The 22,609-nt window shown below is 46.2% G+C and overlaps 2 protein-coding genes and 2 long non-coding RNA genes across 11 annotated transcripts in view; 2 read left to right on the top strand and 2 right to left on the bottom strand.

Moving 5' to 3' along the window:
* Positions 1-772: 772 nt before the first annotated feature.
* On the top strand, positions 773-4,553 carry LOC118700575 (uncharacterized). Of its 6 annotated transcripts, none has more exons than XR_004982290.2 (4): positions 773-1,460; positions 2,427-2,533; positions 2,633-3,005; positions 3,241-4,553. It is a non-coding gene; the product is annotated as an uncharacterized LOC118700575 (long non-coding RNA). The 6 variants fall into 6 exon arrangements; XR_008509000.1 differs by lacking the exon at positions 773-1,460 and having other exon boundaries at positions 1,615-2,533; positions 3,241-3,417; positions 3,863-4,553; XR_008509001.1 differs by lacking the exon at positions 773-1,460 and having other exon boundaries at positions 1,616-2,533; positions 2,633-2,783; positions 2,899-3,005.
* On the bottom strand, positions 4,512-10,571 carry LOC118700574 (uncharacterized). 3 transcript variants are annotated; one of them, XR_008508996.1, is made up of 3 exons: positions 9,553-10,571; positions 8,574-8,648; positions 4,512-8,313 (listed from the first exon to the last, which is right to left on the bottom strand). It is a non-coding gene; the product is annotated as an uncharacterized LOC118700574 (long non-coding RNA). The 3 variants fall into 3 exon arrangements; XR_008508998.1 differs by having other exon boundaries at positions 4,512-7,607; positions 8,254-8,313; positions 8,574-10,571; XR_008508997.1 differs by having other exon boundaries at positions 8,574-10,571.
* Positions 10,572-10,944: 373 nt separating this feature from the next.
* On the bottom strand, positions 10,945-21,306 carry LOC118700563 (synaptonemal complex protein 1-like). Its single transcript, XM_054518024.1, has 9 exons — positions 21,186-21,306; positions 17,900-17,978; positions 17,523-17,713; positions 15,569-15,631; positions 14,845-14,907; positions 13,875-13,991; positions 12,436-12,528; positions 11,456-11,530; positions 10,945-11,022 (listed from the first exon to the last, which is right to left on the bottom strand). The coding sequence occupies exons 2-9, from the start codon at positions 17,919-17,921 to the stop codon at positions 10,945-10,947; spliced, it is 702 nt and encodes a 233-aa protein (XP_054373999.1). The 5' UTR covers positions 17,922-17,978; positions 21,186-21,306.
* LOC118700569 (nucleoporin NUP35-like) overlaps positions 21,266-22,609 on the top strand; it is a 183,174-nt gene continuing 181,830 nt past the window's right edge. The window contains exon 1 of the mRNA XM_036405138.2: positions 21,266-21,555. The gene's annotated coding sequence lies outside the window, so the exon portion shown is untranslated. The remainder of the gene's footprint in view (positions 21,556-22,609) is intronic.

Genomic DNA, 22,609 nt, shown 5'->3' on the forward strand with positions numbered 1-22,609 from the left:
CCGGCCCGGGCAGTGCCGGCACCCAAAAGCAGCCGCGCTTTGCCCTGGGGGGGTTCCAAAGCGGCCCCGCCACGCCCGGCACTGGGAGCGATACTGGGAGCACTGGGAACGATGGTGAGAGCAGCGGGCGGGAACTGGGAGCGCTCTCCCTGCCGGTCCCGCTCTGACTGGGAGCACTGGGAACGATGGTGAGAGCAGCAGGCGGGAACTGGGAGCGCTCTCCCTGCCGATCCCGCTCTTACTGGGAGCACTGGGAACGATGGTGAGAGCAGCAGGCGGGAACTGGGAGCGCTCTCTCTGCCGGTCCCGCTCTTACTGGGAGCACTGGGAGGGAACTGGGAGCAAACAGCGCCCGGACGCGGCTGCAGCCGGCGGGGGCGGGGCCGAAGCTGAGGGCGTGGTTATGCAAATCTGGGAGCGATCGCGCGCTGGGATTGGTGGGCGGGAGCAGCGCGGGGTTTGCGCGGTCACGTGAGGGCCGAGGGGAGCCGGAACGATGGCGGCGGCGTCCGGGGAGAGGGGACAGGGAATGGGAATGAGGACAGGGAATGGGAATGGGGACAGGGAATGGGAATGAGGAATGGGAATGGGGACAGGGAATGGGAATGGGAATGGGGACCGGGAATGGGAATGGGGAATGGGGACAGGGGACAGGGAATGGGAATGAGGAATGGGAATGGGGACAGGGAATGGGAATGGGGGATGGGGACAGGGAATGGGGAATGGGGACAGGGAATGGGAATGAGGAATGGGAATGGGGGATGGGGACAGGGAATGGGGAATGGGGACAGGGAATGGGGTCCATACTGGGAATGGAGCAGGACAGGACTGGGAGTGGGGTGACACGGGAATGGGCGGAGGAAAGGGGAGTGACAGCAGGGAGGGGGGTATCTGCTACAGGGGACACCAGGAAGCAGGACAAGGGGACACAGGGACAGTTCCAGGCCGGGAGGTCCTTGATCAGCAGCCCCAGAATCTCCACCAGCATCTTCCAAAGCACCCGGAGCCGCTCGGCCTCGTGTCCCCAAAGCCCTGAGCAACCCCCAAGTCCTTCCCGGGAACTCTCAGCTCCCTCGGACCCAGCATCCCCCACACCTCTGGAACAGCCCCCCACTTCTCTAGCCCCATCTTAGTTCAACATCTTTACTTTTACCCAGGTTTTGAGTGTTTTGAAAGAATGAAGAAATGTGAAAAGAAGACCCAGGCCATGAGGAGCCAGGAGGATGTGGAGCCCCCAGCCAGGTGTCTTCACACCAGGGATCACCGGCACCACGGATCACCGGGGCTCTCCCCACCAGGGTCACTGGGGATCATCCAGCGCGGATCCTCCCGTGGGGATGGAGCTGGAGCAGCGCACGGAGCTCTTCCCACACTGGGGGCACTGGCAGGGCTTCCCTCAGTGCTGGCTGCGTTGGTGTTGGGTCAAGGCTGACCTCTGGGAGAAGCTCTTCCCACACCCGGTACACTTGTAGGGGCTGTGACATCCCAGGAACAGGGCTGGGATGGGCTCTGGTGCCTGGGACATCCCCAGCAGCAGCGGGGCTGGGATGGGCTCTGGTGCCTGGGACATCCCCAGCAGCAGCAGGGCTGGGATGGGCTCTGGTGCCTGGGACATCCCCAGCAGCAGCAGGGCTGGGATGGGCTCTGGTGCCTGGGACATCCCCAGCAGCAGCAGGGCTGGCTGTGATGCTCTCCAGTGCCTGGGCCATGCCCAGGGGTGCTGCTGGCTGGGGTTGGGTTGGTGCCTGTGCAGTGCCCAGGGCAGGGTCACAGCGGGGCAGCTCTCAGTGTCCCCAGCAGGTCACGCTGTCCAGGGCAGCCGTGCCAGCGCTCACTGCGCACTCGGGGCAGGCTGGGCTGGACGGGGCTCGGGGCACAAACGCCGCCCCCGGGGCTGGGCTCTGCCCCTGCCTCTGGGGCCCAGCCCCTGCTGGCAGTGCCTTGGGCAGGGCACGGGGCTGCTGCTGGCCCAGGGGGACAGGCCTTGCCCCCTGCCAGCTGCCCGGGCCCCTCGGGTGCCTGTGCCACAGCCCTGTGCCTCCTGTCCCCGCTACTCCCTGCCACCTCCACTCCCTCCATCAAAGCCCCACTCAACCTCTGCACTGTGACCTCTGGAAAGAACAAAAGAACAGGAAAGAAAGAATGAGAGAGAAAAAGGAAAAAGGAAAAAGGAAAGGGAAAGGGAAAGGAAAGGAAAGGAAAGGAAAGGAAAGGAAAGGAAAGGAAAGGAAAGGAAAGGAAAGGAAAGGAAAGGAAAGGAAAGGAAAGGAAAGGAAAGGAAAGGAAAGGAAAGGAAAGGAAAGGAAAGGAAAGGAAAGGAAAGGAAAGGAAAGGAAAAAAATTAAAAAGAAAAGAGAAACATGTAGCCATTTGGCCCTGCCTGGATGCCAGGCACCCACCAAAGCTGCTCTCTCACTCCCCTCCAGAGATGGACTGGAGGAAAAACAGAATGAAGGCTTCATGGCTTGAGTTAAGGACTGGGACAGATCATTCAGCAAATGCCATCTTAAGCAAAACATTTTTGAAATTACAGGTATTAATTGAATTTATTTCTATCCAGATCAGGGCAGGATAGTGAGAAGTAAAATAAAGCTTCACAAACACCTTCTGCCTGTTCCTCCCTCCTTCCCAGCTCTGCTCCTCCCGCAGTGGTGCAGGCAGACAGGCACTGGGGGCTCTGCTCCGTTCATCACCCGTTGTTTCTCTGCTGCTCGGGGAGAGGAGTCGTTCCCCTGCTGTGCCAGGGGTCCCTCCTGAGACACTTCTCCATGAACTTCTGCAGGGTGAGTTCATCTCACGGACAGCAGCTCTTCACAAACTGCTGCAGCTGCCTCACTCTCCCAGGGGCTCACAAGTCCTGCCAGGACCCTGCTCCAGCGTGGGCTCCTCTCTCCACAGTTTTGCAGGTCCCTGCTGGGTCCCTGCTCCAGCACAGGTTTCTCATGGGGTCCCAGCCCCTGCTCAGGCACCCCCTGCTCCAGCACGGGCTCCTCCAGGCGCTGCAGGTGCATCTCTGCTCTCCGGGCCCTCCATGGGCTGCAGGGGCCCAGCTGCCTCCCCAGGGGCTGCCCAGGGAATCTCAGGGCAATCAGCTCCAGCCCCTGGAGCAGCTCCTGCCCCTCCTCCTGCCCTGCCCTGGGGTGTGCAGAGTTGTTCCTCTCACCGGTTCTCACCCTGCTCTTCCCTGCTCACAGTTACACCTACACCATCACCCATTTTCCTAAATCTCTTGTCCCAAAGGTGTTACCACCATTTCCAACTGGCCCAGCCTTGGCCAGCGGCCGGTGCATCCTGGAGCTGGCTGGACTTGACTCTGTGGGACACAGAGGAGCAGCTGCTTCCAGCAGCCTCTCACAGAAGGTGCTCCTCGAGCTCCCCCTTACCAAAACCTGGCCATGCAAACCAAGTATAAGCATGGTAGGGTTTTTATTACCATTATTAATTCTTCTTTTTGCTATTGTCACTATTATTGCTATTAAGTTATTATTTTTATGACTACTAATATTTTTAGTATTTTTGACTCTATAAATAGTGGCTATAGTAGAACTCGAAAGAAAAGTTCTTAATTGCAAGTAGAAGTTATAATTTTGTCAGCCTCTTGCCCTGCCCTGTTCTGTGTCATTGCTGTGTGTGAAGCTGCTGCTGCCAGGGCTCCCTATTTCCCTGGTTTGGGAAATTCCACGGCATTGCTCACATGTCAGAAAGAGAGGGCTCGTTCCAATCAAATGCATTGCCTGAGCTCTTCTAGTCCCAGTGCTGGAAGCTTGTTTTCTAAGGTTGTTGACTTTCTCAGCTTCTGTTAACATTTGTGATTTTATAACAGAATGTTCTGGGATGTGATTTTGCAAGATTCTCTAATCAGATTTCAGCTTTGCTCTTGGATTCCTTGATGGTGTGTGAGAGCTGAAGGCAGCAGTTTGTGTGGGAAGCCTTCAGCGGGAGCTGGGATTGCCTCAGCAGCAGCTGGCTGTGCCCGTGTGAGCAGAGACACCAGAGATGCCATGAACGGAATGTTGTGCCCGGCTGGGAGCCCGCAGTGCCCGGCTGGAGGGAGCTGCGCTGGGAGCTGCAGGTTGTGCCGGGGCCGGGCAGTGGCCGGAGCGATGGACACTGACCCTGGGCCGGGCAGGGGCTCGGGGCCCTGCGGCGCCGGGCGCTCGGTGCCCGCTCACAGCGGGGCTGTGCGGGAGCCGGAGCAGCGAGAGAGCCCGGGCCGAGCATCAGCCCCGGGGCGGGCACGGCTGGGAGGGGGCCCAGCCCGGGGTCCCGCAGAGCCTCCCTGCTCCAGAGCCGCAGCTGCGGCAGCACCGGGGCAGCACCGGCAGCTTTGGGGCACGGAGGAGCCGCGGGCGGGCGTTCCAAGGGCTCCTTCAGGGCAGGATTTTGTCCCGGTGCGGGGCAATTCCCCGGGCTGGGCGGGCTGGGGCCGCTGCCGAGCGCCGCCGCCTTTGCCCGGAGCCCCCGGGCAGAGCTCTCTGCTCGGGGCTCTGAGAAACACGTTCACTCTCCTGTGAAAATTCAAAGAGTTTAATAAAGGACAAGAGGAGACAAGGTCCATGGAGCAAAGGTTATTACGGCTGGGTGCAACTTGGCACTGAACCAAGACCACCCTGTTATCTTCGGGATATCCCTTAAATACCTTTTCCTTCCATCAGCCTGTTGCATATTCATAGACCCTCATGCATAGTAAACTTTTTTCCCAAATTGGTTTCCATATTCCAAGAACTGTTTAGCGTGGCTCCTCCTCGGTTCCACCTTTTTAGAGCACGTGTATTCCTTGGTTGTGGTTTTGGTCCTTTTTTATCATCATCTTCAGTTTTGGCCGCTGCCCACATTGCCTTCAGACGGTGAGTGCTGATGGCTGGCGCATCTGTACCAGGTGTCTTCATCCCATGTTCATTGGATGTTATCCCAGCCAAGCAGGCATTGTAACACAAGCACACTTATATCAGCTATTTCACTGTTATGTCTAAGCTTATAATTAACAACAGAAATCAAAACTGTATCTTTATAACAAAGTTATTTTAAGGCCACCCATATAAAATCCATGTTAACATTTGCACAAAGCCAATATTGCAATATGTATCTACACCAGGGCCAAGGGCCGGGCGCCCCTCGGCGGCTCCGGCCCGGCAGAATTTTGGGGGTCCCGGTGTTGGTGCCGGCAGAGCCCCAGTGCTGGGCCGGGGTGCGTGGGACCCTCCCTGGGGGGGTTGGGCTGCCCGGGGCAGGCGCTGCATCCTCAGCCCGGAGCCACGGGGGGATCGCCCGGGACCGGCGCGCTGGGGGCTGGGAGAGCGGAGAGGGCGGCACCGGAGCTGGGGGAGCCTCTGCAGCCTGCGGGGTCGGACATCCCCATAAGGGGGACCCGGGAGCCTGGACGGGGAGCCCGGATAGGGGGAACCCCGGCAGCCTGGAGATGTTGGGACCATGGACGAGGGAGACCCTTGGGTACCCTGGGCCCTGAAACAGGGACCCCGCACAGGCGGCACCCCTGGAGCCCCTCTGACACCCACCTGGGGAGCCCAGGGAGGGAACCTTTGGGATTGCCAGGAGCGTTTTGATGGATCTCGGGGCCTTTTCTATTGCACAGAGTGATTTGGGGTGTGGGGGGCAGCAGGGATCTGTGGGGTGGTTTGATGGAGCTGGAGTGGCTGTGGGGCTGGGAGGGGGTTTTAGGGCAGCCATGACCCCCCAGACCCCCAGAGCTGCCCCCAGACCCAGCCCACAAGGTGCTGCTGGGGGACAGGGGCTCCATGTAGGGGTTTGTCTTCCTGGTACCATGGGAGTGAGGGAGGATCCCCAGGGGCCGTGTGTGACCCCCCCATGCCGGTGTCACCCCCTTGTCCCTCCCCTCAGGGCTCCTGCTCCCCCAGAGGGAATTTGGGGAGGGGGCAGAGGGGGTGAGGAGCCCCTGCTGGGGGATGACCCTGGCCCAGCCCCTTTGTTCAGCACCAAGCTGGGCTCGGGGCTGCAGGAGGAAGAGGCCAATGGAAAGCAGATCCTGCAGGTGGGACAGTGCTTGGGTCAGGGCAAGGTCCTGCCCTGCACACCTGGCTCAGGTGTGACCCTGCCCCAGCAAGGGAGTGGGACATTCCCATCCCCACGGATCAGGGCTGGGAGCAGCACTTGGAGCAGGGACATGGAAATACTGGGAGCAGCTGGGAGCACACTGAGAGGGTGAATTATCCTCCCCTGCCCTTCTCAGGCCGCCCTGCCAGCTGAGAAATGCTCCTTGGGCCTCGGCCTTGGCCAACAGCCCCTGGGCTCAGCTCCTCTGCAGCTCATCACAAACACTGTCTGCTCCAGGCACTGCTGCTGCCCAACCAGCTCCTGGTTCCTTTAGCAGCAGCCCTGGGAACTGGTTTTGTTCCCTCAGTGGCACAAGATCCCTGTTCTCACCCTGCCAAAGAAAGCTGTTGGTGCCCAGTGCGGCCAGGATGAGCCATTGCTGGGACTGAAGCCCCTCTCTTGGGGCCCTGCAAACAGCGCTCCAAAAGGAGCCCTTGGAGCTCTCCTGGGCCAGCGACTCCCTCTGAGCGGGGCCTCTCCCAGCCGGGAACTCTCCCGTTTGCTGCACTCGGGGATCCTGAACAAGCACAGAGCCTGGGCCGATCCCCCCACTCCTCCAGGCTCAACCCTTTGCCAGCTGGGGAGATGCCAAAGCATCATCAGTGAGCATTCCTTGCCCTCAGGGGAATTGCTCACAGGTGCCTTGCACTGACTCTTTGTGTCTGTGTGCACACAGGAGTGCCTGTGCTGGGGAAATGTGGCAGAAATGCTGCTCTCTGAGGGCTTGGAGTGCCTTGGATAGCTGAGTCAGTCAGGCCTGTAGGGAAGGTTCAATCACAAGGTCTAAGTGAAATTAACTGCTGCTAAGAGTTGTTTTAAGTTGCTAAGTTGTTACTTTCAATCTAAGTTATCAGCTAAGTTAAATACTGTAAAGTGTTATTACTCTGTTAAATTGCAAACTGCTGCTCTGCTCTGAAGGCAGGTTTGTGCTTCTTCCACTGTGCATCTTATCCATTGGAGGAGTCTTTATAGCATATGTCTGGGAAAGAAAACGTTTCTATTTTTAGATTTTATTTTATGGGGTAAGAATGGAATCTAAAGCCCAACTCAGAAGCCAGTTTACAGTCTGAGTGTCCAAGAATTCACCTGAGAGAAATGGTGGAACTCTTCTCTTTCCATCCAAACATGAAGCAATGACCCAAACAAAGTGGGGTGGGGTGGAAATAGCATTTTTTATATTATTTTTGTTGCCAAATGAGGAGAATGAAGGGGAAGCTATGGAAGAGCTGAGTTTCATGGCACATTGTATTTCAGTTCTTCATGCTTATCTGCAGAAATTCAGGGTATTCTGAACTGTAGCCACTACATGTGGACCATATCAAACATCAAAGAAAATGGGAACAAACAAAACTGCAGGGAAAGGCTTTCAGAGAAAGATTGATAGCTATATCAAGATTGGTGTTACTTAAAATAGTCTTTTCACGAGAAGTTAAACTGAGAAGCATTGAATGGTCCAGTGCAGTCCTTTTTTAGACAGAAAACATCAAAGTGGTGCTGGATTCCATTGCTCCAATATGAAACCCACAAGTGAACTCCTGACAGGGAAGAAGGGTAAGTTCTGCAGTCAGGACTACTTTGATACTTTGACCATTTTTACAGCTAGATCAGCTTTGTTCTCTTCCATAGAGGAAAAGTGCCTTTACAAATGGACACGTTTAAGACTGAGTAAAAAAATTCCAGAGACATAAAAAAATCAACAACTGAGCAAGAAAAATTACACAGTGGGAGCCCTTCCAGAAACTGCTGTCCAATATCTCCATGGAATGGTAGGACCCTTTAAAATCCCTTCTTATCCCAGGGGAAAAAAATCATCTACAGAGAAGTAAGAAATACAGGCAGAAAAATGCAACAAGAAAAATTCACTGTTAGGAGTTACAAAACTTCAGTGTTGGACTGCCCAAGGGGCTTCCTGCACTGAAGGAGATATTTTTTATTTTTATCTTTTTTATTTTAGGAATATAATTTGGAGACTTTCTATTTTTCCATGAGTAGATTCACTGTATAGATCTAAACAAGGTTTAGGAGTCCCAGGAACATACATTTTTATTTTCTTTAAAAAGTTTGAAGTCCAAAGCATCCAATGTCTTTTGTTGAATGCAAATAAATTATCATGGCACTTCAATTGATTCTACACATATAAACACTACCAAATTCTAAAAGCAATTAAAAAGTTGAAGTTACCTTGTGTTTCTTTTCACTTTCAAGAATCATACTGTGAGAGTGCTCTTTTACAAGATTCTCCTACAAAAGAGTTATGTGACAGCAAGGAAATATTTCTTTGAATTCAGTTGTTAAAAATCTTCTTGGTGTCATTACAGAGCACAGTCTATAATCACAGACTGTTACAAAGCTCACACAAATATATGACCAGATTTAGCACAACCCCAGCATTCAAAAGTCCCTGTTTTTCTGTTCAGTTTCATTTCTTATCCAACTCCTCCCACAGCACAAGCCCAGGCCACACCTCTCACCCCCACTGCTCAGTGAATAAAAAACTCCACCTTTTCTTCAATTTCTGCTTTCAGTTGTTCCTTAAGGGAGGCCAGTTCACTTTTCAAAGATGACAGCTCATTTTCCTACAAACCATTAAATAAAGGACAGGGTTAACTATGCACAGCCCAGAAAAAAGAAAACAGTCCCAAGTGAGACAGTAATTAACAGGGACACTCATTAGATACACAAGAGAATTCTATTTGCTTTTCAGCCCTGTACTTGAAGCTTTGCTTTAGCTTGTTTAAAAAGACTGAAGCACTATAAGAAACAGGAACTTGATCAGAAATGTTCAAGGTAAGACCTTAAAACACTTGGGAGAACAGGGGTGAGAGGGCACAATCGAAATATTTAAAACAAAAGTTTCCTATTCCAAGTGGGAAGTCAGAGCATGACACACTGTCTGGAAGAGCAGACACAAACACACTGCTACTCCAATTCATTTTTAGAAACATTTGGAGTTTTTAGTGCCCAGAATAAGATCTGCTGCAGCAGCTTGGCTGGGACTGCTACTGGTAAAAATTAAAACCACACTGGAAAAGTTCCCAGAGAACTGTCTCTGGTGGGAAAGACCCCAGAGCACAGCAGGAAAAAGAAACTCTCTAAGCAAACTGAAAAAAGAGTTTTAGAAGTCACAAACTGACTGAAGATCACATCTTTTGTCTCTCTGTGCTGTTGGTGGGCAAGAGGGAGGGACTGGGAAAAAAGGTGTTTTAAAGGTTTATTTTAATTCTCATTACCCATTTTTAATTCTATTAATAATAAATTTTTGATGCTATTTAAGTTTGAATCTGCTTTACCTTCAAAGTGTTTTTCTCCTAATCCTTATCTCAACTTGAATTTTTCTTTCCCCTCCTCTGCTCAACTACAGCAGAGAAAAATGAGTGAATGTTTTTTTTGTGTGTGCCTGGCCCTTAGCCAGCATAAAACCACTACACAAGGACATCAGCCCCTTCACTGAATTACTGAACATTGGAAAGTACTCCTTACCAGTGCTCTTGCTGATGAGAACTGCTTTTGCTGTTTCATTTTATATACTTTTAACTCTGCATCTTTTTCTTCAACCATTTTATCATATTCATTCTGGGTTAAAAAAACCAAACCAACAACAAACTCAAAACATGTGATTAAATGTTACAATTATAGAGTTATCCAGTCTTAAAACATCATTTTTTCAAACCAGGCTCTAAGATTCAGAAAGAAAAGATTCATTGATGCTTCTGCAGAAACTGTAAAACAGAAAATGCTCAATTCAAGTATTATTTTGTGGGCTGGCAGAGAGTGCTTGATTTCTGTGCAGCAATATGGGCGCAGCACTAAGAGCCAGCTGTGCCATCTTTATTAATGTATCTGCTAAAGATATTGCAAAATAGAGGAACAAAAAGGAAAACTAAAATGTGTCAGGCTAAACTGCTGACAGTCACTAAGTCATCTCAGAGAAAGAGCCAAACTGATACTGAAAAATATTGCACTCAGATGGTATCAAAGGAAGCCTGAATTGAAAAACATCTAAAAATCCCAGAAGTTTAGATGAATGGAATTTATCTGCCCATAGGAATCTTTTGAAAATCTTCAAATGAATTTGATTTTAGATGATGCAAAGTCCAGCATGGGTTCGGCTTCCTTTTCCCAGATTCAGGCCTGATTCTGCTTTGGAAAGGTCATGAACGTGGTATCACAAGTTATAAACATGCCATTAACATGGTATCACACACTGCAAACCACAGCAAGCAGGAAAATCTCTTCCCTTGTGCTTTTCCACCAGTGCCATCATCTCAGTTATCTTGTGCTGACATCTGGCATCAGTTTGTCTCTGTATCATTGCTGTTTCATCACAAAGCAACCTCATCTTTTCTACCTGTCAGTAATAAATTGCATTTCATTCATCAACATAACCATATATTTCTTTTAAATCTTAATTTCTTCTTTCCCCTGTGGGTGCAAAGTTTGCAGTCCCACTTGGGCTTTATTTGCTTTTAAGATCCCTTTCAAATCCCTCATCTTTTCTGCAGATTGAAAAAAATCATCTACAGAGAAGTAAGAAATACAGGCAGAAAAATGCAACAAGAAAAATTCACTGTTAGGAGTTACAAACTCAGTGTTGGACTGCCCAAGGGCTTCCTGCACTGAAGGAGATATTTTTTATTTTTAATCTTTTTTATTTTAGGAATATAATTTGAGACTTTCTATTTTTTAATGAGTAGATTCACTGTATAGATCTAAACAAGGTTTAGGAGTCCCAGGAACATAAATTTAGTTTTAAAAAGTTTGAATCCAAAGTTTTGAGTCAAAGCATTGCAGTGTCTTTGTTGAATGCAAATAAATTATCATGGCACTTCAATTGATTCTACACATATAAACACTACCAAATTCTAAAAGCAATTAAAAAGTTGAAGTTACCTGTGTTTTCTTTTCACTTTCAGGAATCATACTGTGAGAGTGCTCTTTTACAAGATTCTCCTACAAAAGAGTTATGTGACAGCAAGGAAATATTTCTTTGAATTCAGTTGTTAAAAATCTTCTTGGTGTCATTACAGAGCACAGTCTATAATCACAGACTGTTACAAAGCTCACACAAAATATGACCAGGTTTAGCACAACCTCGGCATTCAAAAGTCACTGAAAAACCCCTACAGTTTAGGGAACTTTTTTGCTTTAGCTAGTTAAAATTAACTAAAATAAAGGAGAGTTTTGTTTTGTTGTTAATTTATATATAATCTATAATCACAGACTGTTACAAAGCTCACACAAATATATGACCAGATTTAGCACAACCCCAGCATTCAAAAGTCCCTGTTTTTCTGTTCAGTTTCATTTCTTATCCAACTCCTCCCACAGCACAAGCCCAGGCCACACCTCTCACCCCCACTGCTCAGTGAATAAAAAACTCCACCTTTTCTTCAATTTCTGCTTTCAGTTGTTCCCTAATGGAGGCCAGTTCACTTTTCAAAGATGACAGCTCATTTTCCTACAAACCATTAAATAAAGGACAGGGTTAACTATGCACAGCCCAGAAAAAAGAAAACAGTCCCAAGTGAGACAGTAATTAACAGGGACACTCATTAGATACACAAGAGAATTCTATTTGCTTTTCAGCCCTGTACTTGAAGCTTTGCTTTAGCTTGTTTAAAAAGACTGAAGCACTATAAGAAACAGGAACTTGATCAGAAATGTTCAAGGTAAGACCTTAAAACACTTGGGAGAACAGGGGTGAGAGGGCACAATCGAAATATTTAAAACAAAAGTTTCCTATTCCAAGTGGGAAGTCAGAGCATGACACACTGTCTGGAAGAGCAACACACACAACACACTGCTACTCCAATTCATTTTTAGAAACATTTGGAGTTTTTAGTGCCCAGAATAAGATCTGCTGCAGCAGCTTGGCTGGGACTGCTACTGGTAAAAATTAAAACCACACTGGAAAAGTTCCCAGAGAACTGTCTCTGGTGGGAAAGACCCCAGAGCACAGCAGGAAAAGAAACTCTCTAAGCAAACTGAAAAAAGAGTTTTAGAAGTCACAAACTGACTGAAGATCACATCTTTTGTCTCTCTGTGCTGTCGGGGGCAAGAGGGAGGGATTGGGAAAAAAGGTGTTTTAAAGGTTTATTTTAATTCTCATTACCCATTTTTAATTCTATTAATAATAAATTTTTGATGCTATTTAAGTTTGAATCTGCTTTACCTTCAAAGTGTTTTTTCTCCTAATCCTTATCTCAAATTGAATTTTTCTTTCCCCTCCTCTGCGCAACTACAGCAGAGAAAAATGAGTGAATGTTTTTTTTGTGTGTGCCTGGCCCTTAGCCAGCATAAAACCACTACACAAGGACATCAGCCCCTTCACTGAATTACTGAACATTGGAAAGTACTCCTTACCAGTGCTCTTGCTGATGAGAACTGCTTTTGCTGTTTCATTTTATATACTTTTAACTCTGCATCTTTTTCTTCAACCATTTTATCATATTCATTCTGGGTTAAAAAAACCAAACCAACAACAAACTCAAAACATGTGATTAAATGTTACAATTATAGAGTTATCCAGTCTTAAAACAGCATTTTTTTCAAACCAGGCTCTAAGATTCAGAAAGAAAAGATTCATTGATGCTTCTGCAGAAACTGTAAAACAGAAAATGCTCAATTCAAGTATTATTTTGTGGGCTGGCAGAGAGTGCTTGATTGTGCAGCAATATGGGCACAGCACTAAGAGCCAGCTGTGCCATCTTTATTAATGTATCTGCTAAAGATATTGCAAAATAGAGGAACAGAAAGGAAAACTAAAATGTGTCAGGCTAAACTGCTGACAGTCACTAAGTCATCTCAGAGAAAGAGCCAAACTGATACTGAAAAATATTGCACTCAGATGGTATCAAAGGAAGCCTGAATTGAAAAAAATCTAAAAATCCCAGAAGTTTAGATGAATGGAATTTATCTGCCCACAGGAATCTTTTGAAAATCTTCAAATGAATTTGATTTTAGATGATGCAAAGTCCAGCATGTGTTCAGCTTCCTTTTCCCAGATTCAGGCCTGATTCTGCTTTGGAAAGGTCATGAACGTGGTATCACAAGTTATAAACATGCCATTAACATGGTATCACACACTGCAAACCACAGCAAGCAGGAAAATCTCTTCCCTTGTGCTTTTCCATCAGTGCCATCATCTCAGTTATCTTGTGCTGACATCTGGCATCAGTTTGTCTCTGTATCATTGCTGTTTCATCACAAAGCAACCTCATCTTTTCTACCTGTCAGTAATAAATTGCATTTCATTCATCAACATAACCATATATTTCTTTTAAATCTTAATTTCTTCTTTCCCCTGTGGGTGCAAAGTTTGCAGTCCCACTTGGGCTTTATTTGCTTTTAAGATCCCTTTCAAATCCCTCATCTTTTCTGCAGATTGTTAAAATGGGCAAGATCAAAGGTACAGCCATGGCAGGCAAGTTCACTTCAAACCAAAAGGCCATTTCAAGCACTCTGCCCTAACATTTCTTAGCATTGCCATCAAAAAAAAAAAGTGTGGGCAGAAAAATACTAATATGGGAGAAGTTATAATCTAATTTAACTATGCTGACTTTATACCAAGGGTGGAATTTCTTGGAACTATATCTTGAAAGCAAGAAGTTTTAATGGAGTTCTTATTTTCAAAGTCATATTCAAATACGTCAGCCTGAGCACCTCATGTACTAAAGCTTTGCTCACAGGCATACACAAATTCCATTCATGTCTGAAATGGAAGAGCAAGGACTCTGGCCAATAAAGCTTCATAAAAACATTTTAAAATAAATTAAACTGCAGTAAAAATTAACACCTCTCACCTCTTCATGAAGTTTATTTTCATTTACTTTTCTTGTTTCTATGTCTTTTTGATAGATGTCAACTGCTTCCTTATGTTGCTTGTTCATCTTTTCCATCTCTATCTGCAATTTATTCACCTTTTGAGAATGCAGAATTGCTGCTGTTATTTGTTTAGGAATTACTGTGTTAATGATTTTTTCTTACCTCTTGTTTTTGAGCACAAACACACTGTTACTGTTCAGGTATATGATTAAAGTGTTTCCTATTTAAAAGTTCAGCTTTTTTTTTTAATAAAGAGTTGAACTTTGGCCTGAAGTGAGTTGGAAAATACTCAAAGAAAGAATGGCAACAGCCCAGTGGGGAAGACTGCCCTAAGGAGTCACCCTAAATGCTGTGAATGCCTCAGAAAAAAAACAAATACAGATGGAGATTTGATTCCCTCTCTTGTAAACCTGTATCAGATTTGCACAGCTTTTATGGTACATTTTTCTCCCAGCTGTGCATTTTGATTACAGTTTTTCCTTTTAAGTTTATCATATGAATATCCTCAAAAAAGTCCACTTTTCTTCAAGTGCAGTACCCAAAGCTGGACACAATATTCCCATCAGAGGGATTGCCACTGCAGAACACATTTAAAGAACAGCCTTAAAAAAGTAATATATATATACATATATGTATATGTCTTTTAAATGCTTTTCTGTTACAATGAGGTTGCTGAACCCTGTTCAGTCCACTATCAACAAAAGAAAAAAAAAGGAACAGATTAGAAACATCATTAATTGCAAAGTGAATCCATCTCTTAAATGTCCAACAGTCAGTGCCCAATGATTAAAAATGGAAGCATCTTCTAAAAACTGTGAGCTCATTCCTGCAAAGTCTGTATCCCAGATCCCAAAGCAGCTCAGAACGTATTGAACAAGTATTATCATTACTTACAGTGGGGCTTAAAAACACTCACCTCATCTTCTACATGATGTTATTTAAACCTACCTTCCCTTCATAAGTATTGCTTTTCTTGCTTTCTGCAGTAAGTTTCTTTTGCAGCACCTTATTCTGTTGAAATAAAACAAAACAAGCACTGTACCTTAATAAGTAAACAGAATTATGTAATGGTTTAACTGCATCAAGAAATTCCAGCTTTCATCAGGCAAATAACTCTCTGTTGTGCAGCTCAGGTTCCAGAACAATTCTTCAAACAAAAGAATGTTCAACTAATTTCTGTGATAATTACTGTTTCTTCATGACCTTAAGAAAGGCTCCTCCTGAGCAAGAGCAGGGAATAACAAATGAGGTGCAGAATGGGAATTACAACTAAGATGCTGCTGACAGAAGGTGTGAAGATGTCATGACAAAAAATACAAGTTCTTTATTTTTACAGTGAAGTTACTACAGTTTGTGCCAGTGCAGAATTATTTTCTACAAGTGGTAACTGAGACACTTATTACAAGTACAAAAATAACACCATGCACTAAATGAAAAATGAAGTTTATTAAAGATATTATTTTTGTAATTGCTCTTTTCAAATTAAGGCACATTTAACAAATCAAGTGATTCCTGAGATGACTCCCTAATTTGCTCAGGGTTAGGATAAGAAAGGAGAATTTTTAAATTACATAGGTGGATCTAAAGATATCACAGCAGACACAAACCTGCTGAAAAGGCAACCCAAAATATAATGTGTTTATGTAATTGTGAAATTAAAATCTCTACCCACCTCCTGCTGCAACTCTTCAATGCATTTGGTTTTATTTTCCACCTGCTTCTTTAAATTGTTCATCTGAAAGAGATATTTCAGACATTCATTAGTAAGTTCTACAAATGACTCCCTATGTGAGCAATTCCTGTAAATGTTCTCAAACCTGCACTTGCACCAGTCTGGTTTGTTCCAATGGGACTGCAACACCAGCTGACATGTTAGAATAATCAGAGTTTTAGCCATAAAGTACCACAAGATGTTAAATAATAGCAGTGAACCAGTTCCTTAGTTGTTAGAGACTTAAGAAAGAAGAAAAAAATCCCCAATATCTTCACAATTTAAAAATACACTTGTAGGAAGTTCCCTACATCCATGAAAAAATGAATTTCCCAATTATTTTCTAGAATCTTCAATGGTTTTTCCTTTCTTGAAATTTCATTTTCAGTACTCTTTACCTGAAATGACAATTGTAAATCTTTGACTGTTACAATGAAATTCTGAAATTTGCTAAAAACCCCAGGTTGCTTTGAACCAACAGAAAGAAAAGTAAAAATGTTTGAATCTATTTAAGCTAAAACTCACACTACATATAAAAAGCTAATCCAGAGCCCATCCATCACTGTGTGGGTATATGAAAAATCAGAAAAGCAGGTTCTCTGTTGGCCTGAAAACAACCAAATCTTTAATATGAAACTTGCAGCAAAGAGTGAACATCCCCGTGACTGTGCTTGTCTTTTGAAATAACAGGGCTCAGCACGTGCACACACAATGGCACAGCTGGCAGCAGCTGAGAGAGAAGAAACCTCTGGCAGAGATCACATCCCCCAGGCAGAGCTTTGCAGAAAAATCCCAACACAGATTTTACATTTAATGCTGGCCTACAGGTTCTGTAAGATATTTGCATGACACATGACATACATTTTCTTCTCTTTCATCCAGTGCACTTCTCACCTCTTCACCTGTCTTTGCCATTTTCTCCTTCAAAGACTCCAGTTCATTTCTAAGTGCCAAATTAACAAGCATTAGTAAATCTTTCCTTCTTGCCTTTAACTGATTTTCAGTACTTCTAATAAACCCTTCTTTTATTTTCTAAAAAGAGCTGCTAATGTTGATGGGAACTTCATAAGCTGCTCAATGAAAATGTTCTTAAAATGCAGCAACATGCCCAGTAAGTCAATCTGTGAACTGTCCATACTTTTTTTAAGTAGGAAAAGATGTTCCAGCTAAGCCAAGGAAAATACATCCTAACCTGGACTATTGCAATGCAGCTGTGAAACATGGGAGCTGCCTGTCTATTGAACTGGTGATACAGAGAGTAACTCTTACCCAGTTTTGCCTTGTCACATTTAATCCATGACCTTCACCTTCCATTTTCATTTCCCTCTCACCTGAGATGTCTAATGCACAACAAGACAGCTCCTACTATGTAATACAAAATGATGGCAAACACTGTTCCTGCAGCAATTGGTATTTCTAATCTGAGAAGATTTCTACCTGGCCAACAGCAATTCTGAATAGTTTCTGTTTAGCTATATAATCTAGAAAAACATTAATCAAAAAATCCCAGAAAGCAGCATTTGAACAGAACTAACTATTTGAGTCTACTTCCTTTCACAATATCAGTTATTAATATTTGTTTTTACTTGCCTTAGCTGGCTATTTGCCTCTTCTAGATTTTCAACTAACTGCTTTGTATTTTCTTCTTTTTTCTTACTATCCTAAATAAAGACCCATGTGTCAGCAAAGAAATAAAATTCAAAGTGACTTCTTAAAAAATTCAAAGACATCCAAAGCACACTGACCTGCCTTGCTCACAAGTGTAAATACACTTCCTTTCCAACTCAAACACAAAAAACAGCTCAGGTACTCTGCAGACCAAGTCATGTTGCAGCTCATCATCTAATTTGTAAAACCGAGTAATTTGTCCAATTGAGTATTGTCCTTTCATGAAACCTGGAAGTTTACAACTTGCCTCTTGTTGTTCTTGCAGTTTCTTGACTTCTGCAGCCACAGCATTTTTCTCTTGTGCTGTTTGTTCTTTCTTTCTCCGAGGCTTTTCCTCCCCATTGGATTCCTGTGCCCTGGAGCCGCTCCAAACGGCCTCAGCCACCAGGTTCTGCTGTGGGGATTTGTCCTCCCTGCTCTCCATCCTCAGCTCCTTCCCTGGGGGAGGAAGGACAAGGAGAGGATGGGATTTGCCTCCGTGCCACAGGGAAGGGGAAGGAGATCCCCCCAGTGCATCCCTGGCTGGACAGCATCAGCAGTGGGGCTGTCCTGCAGCCGGGGGCCGTGCTGGGCTGGGAGATGGAGCAGGAGAGAGGGGGAAAGGGGCACTGACTTCCTCCTCACCTGTCTGGGTGTCTTGGGGCATCTTCGGCTTCCTCACAGCCTTCTCCTCTATCCAGATGAGGTTTGGGAATGGGAAATCCTGGTTTAGGGAAAAAACAAGATGTGAGTGCATTGGCTACGAAGGTCCCACTGGCCAAGTCCATCTCTAGAAGTCACCGGGTGTCTGGTGGCCAGAAATAGCTCCAAAAATCAGGAATTCCAAAAACCTCTCCCAAGTCCTGACTTTGGGGTTTGGGGGTCCCTCTTCTCAGAGCTGCTGGGGGACCCCTGGGTCCTGGGCATTCCCCCTCTCCTGGGTTCTGCTTACACAGGCTGAGGGTCTTTTGGGGGTCCCAGGGATGAATTTATGATGCTCGTATCCCCATTTGTCTGAAATAAGTTTTGCACCTTTAACACTGGTTCTGAGAGCAGAGAGGGAGGAAGAAGAAGCACGGAGTTTGTTTTCAGAACCTCTTTCACTCCTCCACATTCCTGCTCTTCTGTTGTCTGCAGATGGACAGACAGCAGGACAGAGCCCTCCTTTGCTTTTAGTTAGTTTGAGCTCGCTGAGGCAGAGAAGTTCCCTGGACTGTGGTTTTTGGTTTTTCCTTTTTTTTGGACCTGTCTAAACCCGCTCTGGACTGAACACCCAGAAGAGCACCAGGTGCTCACACCTGAGCCCCACCAGGGCTGGGCCACGGCATTTCCAGCACCTGAGAGACTGATAAGAGACTGATAAGAGACTGATAAGAGCCCAGCTACAGCCCACGGAGGGACTTTGTGAGTTTGTCATCTCTTTTGGAGCAGCAAGAGGTTTTATTGTTTAATAGTGGTCATTTTTTTGGGCTGGTGAGTGCTTTGCCTGTTAAATACACAGTTTTTTCCACTTCTCTCCAAGGAAATCTTTTTCCACAACCAGATGAGGGAGGGGCCGCTTGACTTTGCTCTTCTACAGGAAACATCTTTAGAGGTTTTTCTCCCAAAATTGCCCTAAACCAGGACATTGGCTTCAAAGGTCCCGCTGGCCAAGTCCATCTCTAGAAGTCACCGGGTGTCTGGTGGCCAGAAATAGCTCCAAAAATCAGGAATTCCAAAAACCTCTCCCAGGAGTTCCCTGTTTCCAGTGTCCTGACTTTGGGGTTTGGGGGTCCCTCTTCTCAGAGCTGCTGATGGGGCCCCTGGGTCCTGGGCATCCCCTCCTCTCCCAGGTCCTGCTCAGGCATGCTGAGGGGGTTTTGGAGGTCTCAGGGCTCATCCTCGCCTGATTCTGTGGAAATTGTTTTTGTGATTCATGCCAATTGGCAATGGAATCAGCAAATGCTCCTACCTGCTGTGTCCAAAATAGGCACAAAGAAAGGTTTTGAAACTTTCTGACCAAACAGCCAAATAAAGCACCAAAATCAAAGAAGTATAGTAGAGCATAAGAGATGAGGTAGCAAGATGGCTGATGCTTAGAATAAAATAGAGGAAGTTGGGGTAAAGCTAACAGATATTGCAACAAAGCAGTTAAAAGCTTATGTAAAATAAAAAGCTTGATGCACTTGACAAAATCATGTAGCAGACACCAGTGTAAGGCCTCCCTCCAGACGACCACAAGAAGGACAGGAATCAATGGCCACCAGGAAAGATTATTAAATTGCTCTCAGCTTATTGATATTTTGCTGATTTGGACTAACCAAGCACATTAGAAAATGCTTTGTAGGCTTAAAAACAGTATATACACTTTACTGAACTGTGTGTGCTGTGAGTGGAGCGGTGACTCCCCGGCCACCCAGCGCTGCTTGCTTGCTTTAAAATAAAAGGTATAGAAATAAAATTCAGATTGGCTATTGAAATTTTATATCAGGTGTTCCAGGGTCCCCTTTCTCCAGCATCCCTCCACTCCAGGCACTCAGCGCTTCCCCTGCTGCCCTTTGCACTCCTGAGAGATCCAAAAATATCCCCTCATCAGCTATACCAAAAATACCTCTCTCAGCGACACCAAAACATATTTGGGACTCGACTCCTGTGAAAAACGCCAATCACTTGTTTTTAAAATTTTGAAAGTTTAATAGTAATGAAATGGTTATAAAAATAGTAATACAATTAGAGTAATAATAATTTGGACAATTTGAATTAGGACAATACGAGACAACAAATGCAGAGAGTTACGGACGTCCCGGTACCTTTTTCTGGGCAGCACGAGCCCAAAAAAGGACCCACGTTAACAAAGGATTAACCCTTAAAAACAATAACCTGTTGCATATTCATACACCTCATACATGATGCATAAATTCCATTCAAACACAGGATTCTGTCTGGTCATCATCAACTTCTTCCTTCTAATCCTAACAGCGCCTTCGAGGCAGGAAGAAGTTTGTTTCTTATGATAAGAGGGCCATAAATTCTTTTTCTCTGAAAGATTTAGGTGTCCTGTGGCTGCTATCTGGTGCGAGTGCCTCATTCCTTTCTTTTAAAAAAAACCCCACTGACATAAATCTTATTTTAAGCACAAAAGTTACCTTTTAATTACAAGACTACATTTATCACTAAAATGTTAATACAGCACTACTAATCAATACATCAAAATACATATGGTAATTGTGGGAATCCATAAAATTAGAGGGTTTTGGGAAAGCTGCAAAAGGCAGGCCTCAGATACAGCAGAACTGTGAGTAGAGATAAAGCAGCAGTCAGGAGTTAAGTCAGCAGAAAAATTATTTAAACTGTAGAAAAAGCAAGGGCAAATAGAACAATGGCCAATGTTTTAACGTTTGTCTGAATAGCTCTCTAAGCTGCAGAAAGGTTATCTAGCAAGATATTAGGAAGGTTAAAGCTTAATAATGGAGCTCTGTGCGTTGTGTTTTAAGGCTTACAAGCAGGTATTGTATTCGAAATAAGCAAGCATTGTTTAAACCAAAGGTACGTGTGCTTATGGTAATTGGATAGAACTACTGTCAATGTGCTTTTGCTTGGTGTGATTGGTCAAGAAGCTTATAAAGTAAGTTGTAACATTAAGTTTTTTGGCCTGCTGCCTGGGATATGAGCTGCTGGCATCTTCCCATTGTCATAACCACGTAATGAGAGTGATGCTGGAAAATAAAACAGCTCGAAGCGCTTTCCACAGCAGCCCCGTCTCGCTCGCGTCTGTAAATAATCCCCCCTTGCCGGCGTCAAAAAATATCTGCGCAAAACCACATAATATGCACTTTTCACAACTCCGGAATCGGCAGGGTCCAAACCGCAGCAAAATCTCCCTCTCCCCGCCGAAAAAACCCTCCCGGAGCTGCCGCGATGGACTCGGGGCGCGCTCCCCCTCCGCGCTCACCTGCGGGATGCGGGGCGATGCGGGATGCGAGCTCGCCGTGGAGCCCCGCAGGGCTCCCTCCCCTGCGGCTGCTGGTGCTGCTCCTCGGGCTGCTCCCCTTCGTGCTCCTCCTGTTCCTGCTCCTCCCCTTCCCCTCTCCCTCCCCTTCCTCCCGCCCCGGAGCCTCCTCTCGCACCCGCTCTGCCCCACGGCCGCAGCAGCGCCGGCTCTGGGGTGTTGGGGAGGATGGAACAGGAAAGCCTTACAAATATGATTGCCTGGCAAGAGATTTTGGGAATATGGAAACTATAAGCGAGATGGAAAGGAAAGCAAGCTTTGAGATTCCTCAGTTACTGAACAACGGGAAAACAACGGTGTGGATGGGCTGAAGGTAAATCAAATCCACTTTTGATGGAACAACACCCTCTGCTGGCAGACAGGCCCAAGGGTCAGAGCAGAGCCTGCCAGCTTGGCAGAAGGGGCACAAAGAGGAGTTTTTAAAGTTTAAAATATAGCACAGTATGGTAATGTAATGATTCTTATAGGCTGTATTGAAATGCTGTAGGATTTGTATATTGTACTAGATTGGTTAGTGAGAATCAGAATATTCAACACAGAAGATTTACTGTATTGGAACGGGAACTTCGCTGTCTTAGCTCTTACCTCTGTTACTCTTGCTCTTACCTCTTGTCTCTTAGCTCTTGCCTTTGATGCTCTTACACCTTTTACTCTCTTATGCTTTTACGCTCTCACCCTCTCATCCTCTCTCTCCCTCTCCTCTCGGGCCTGCTCCGAGCTGTGGCTGCAGCTCCCAGCAGGGCCCTGCACCCAGGGCCTGTGCAATAAACCCCAAATCCCAGCAGGGCCCCTGCACCCAGGCCCTGTGCAATAAACCCCAAATCCCAAAAGGCCCCTGCACCCAGGCCCTGTGCAATAAACCCCAAATCCCAGCAGGGCCCTGCGCCCAGGCCCTGTGCAATAAACCCCAAATCCCAAAAGGGCCCTGCACCCAGGCCCTCTGCAATAAACCCCAAATCCCAGCAGGCCCCTGCACCCAGGCCCTCTGCAATAAACCCCAAATCCCAGCAGGGCCCCTGCACCCAGGCCCTGTGCAATAAACCCCAAATCCCAAAAGGGCCCTGCCCCCAGGCCCTCTGCAATAAACCCCAATTTCCACGCCCTGGCTGCGGGGATCTCTCGTCTCCGTCCATCCTGACTGTGCCACCCCCTCCAATCCTACACTGGGGCAGGGGGAGAAACCCCCAGGAGCCCCCAGCGATGGACAGGGGGCTCGGGGCTCAAGAGGTCCTTTTAGTTTTTTTGTTATGTCTAGGCTCTGAAGTAGGGTTTGTCGTTGTGAAACCAAGATTAATCAAGGATTAATACAGAAATAGATGTTCTAATCTATCCTTGGACTTCTGCTGGTCCCTAGGAAGGCTGGTGGG

This window comes from Molothrus ater, chromosome 31 (assembly GCF_012460135.2).
Source record: "Molothrus ater isolate BHLD 08-10-18 breed brown headed cowbird chromosome 31, BPBGC_Mater_1.1, whole genome shotgun sequence".
Taxonomy (NCBI): Eukaryota; Metazoa; Chordata; class Aves; order Passeriformes; family Icteridae; genus Molothrus; species Molothrus ater.

Bases quoted from the DNA above. Each gene is read 5' to 3' on its own strand.
- LOC118700563 (XM_054518024.1), bottom strand. From the start codon at position 17,921: ATGCCCCAAGACACCCAGACAG. The intron at 13,992-14,844 runs GTAGGTTTAAAT...CATTCTCAAAAG, and splicing joins GCAATACTTATGAAGGGAAG to GTGAATAAATTGCAGATAGA. The intron at 11,023-11,455 runs GTGGAGTTTTTT...ACTCTTTTGTAG, and splicing joins AAGCAGAAATTGAAGAAAAG to GAGAATCTTGTAAAAGAGCA.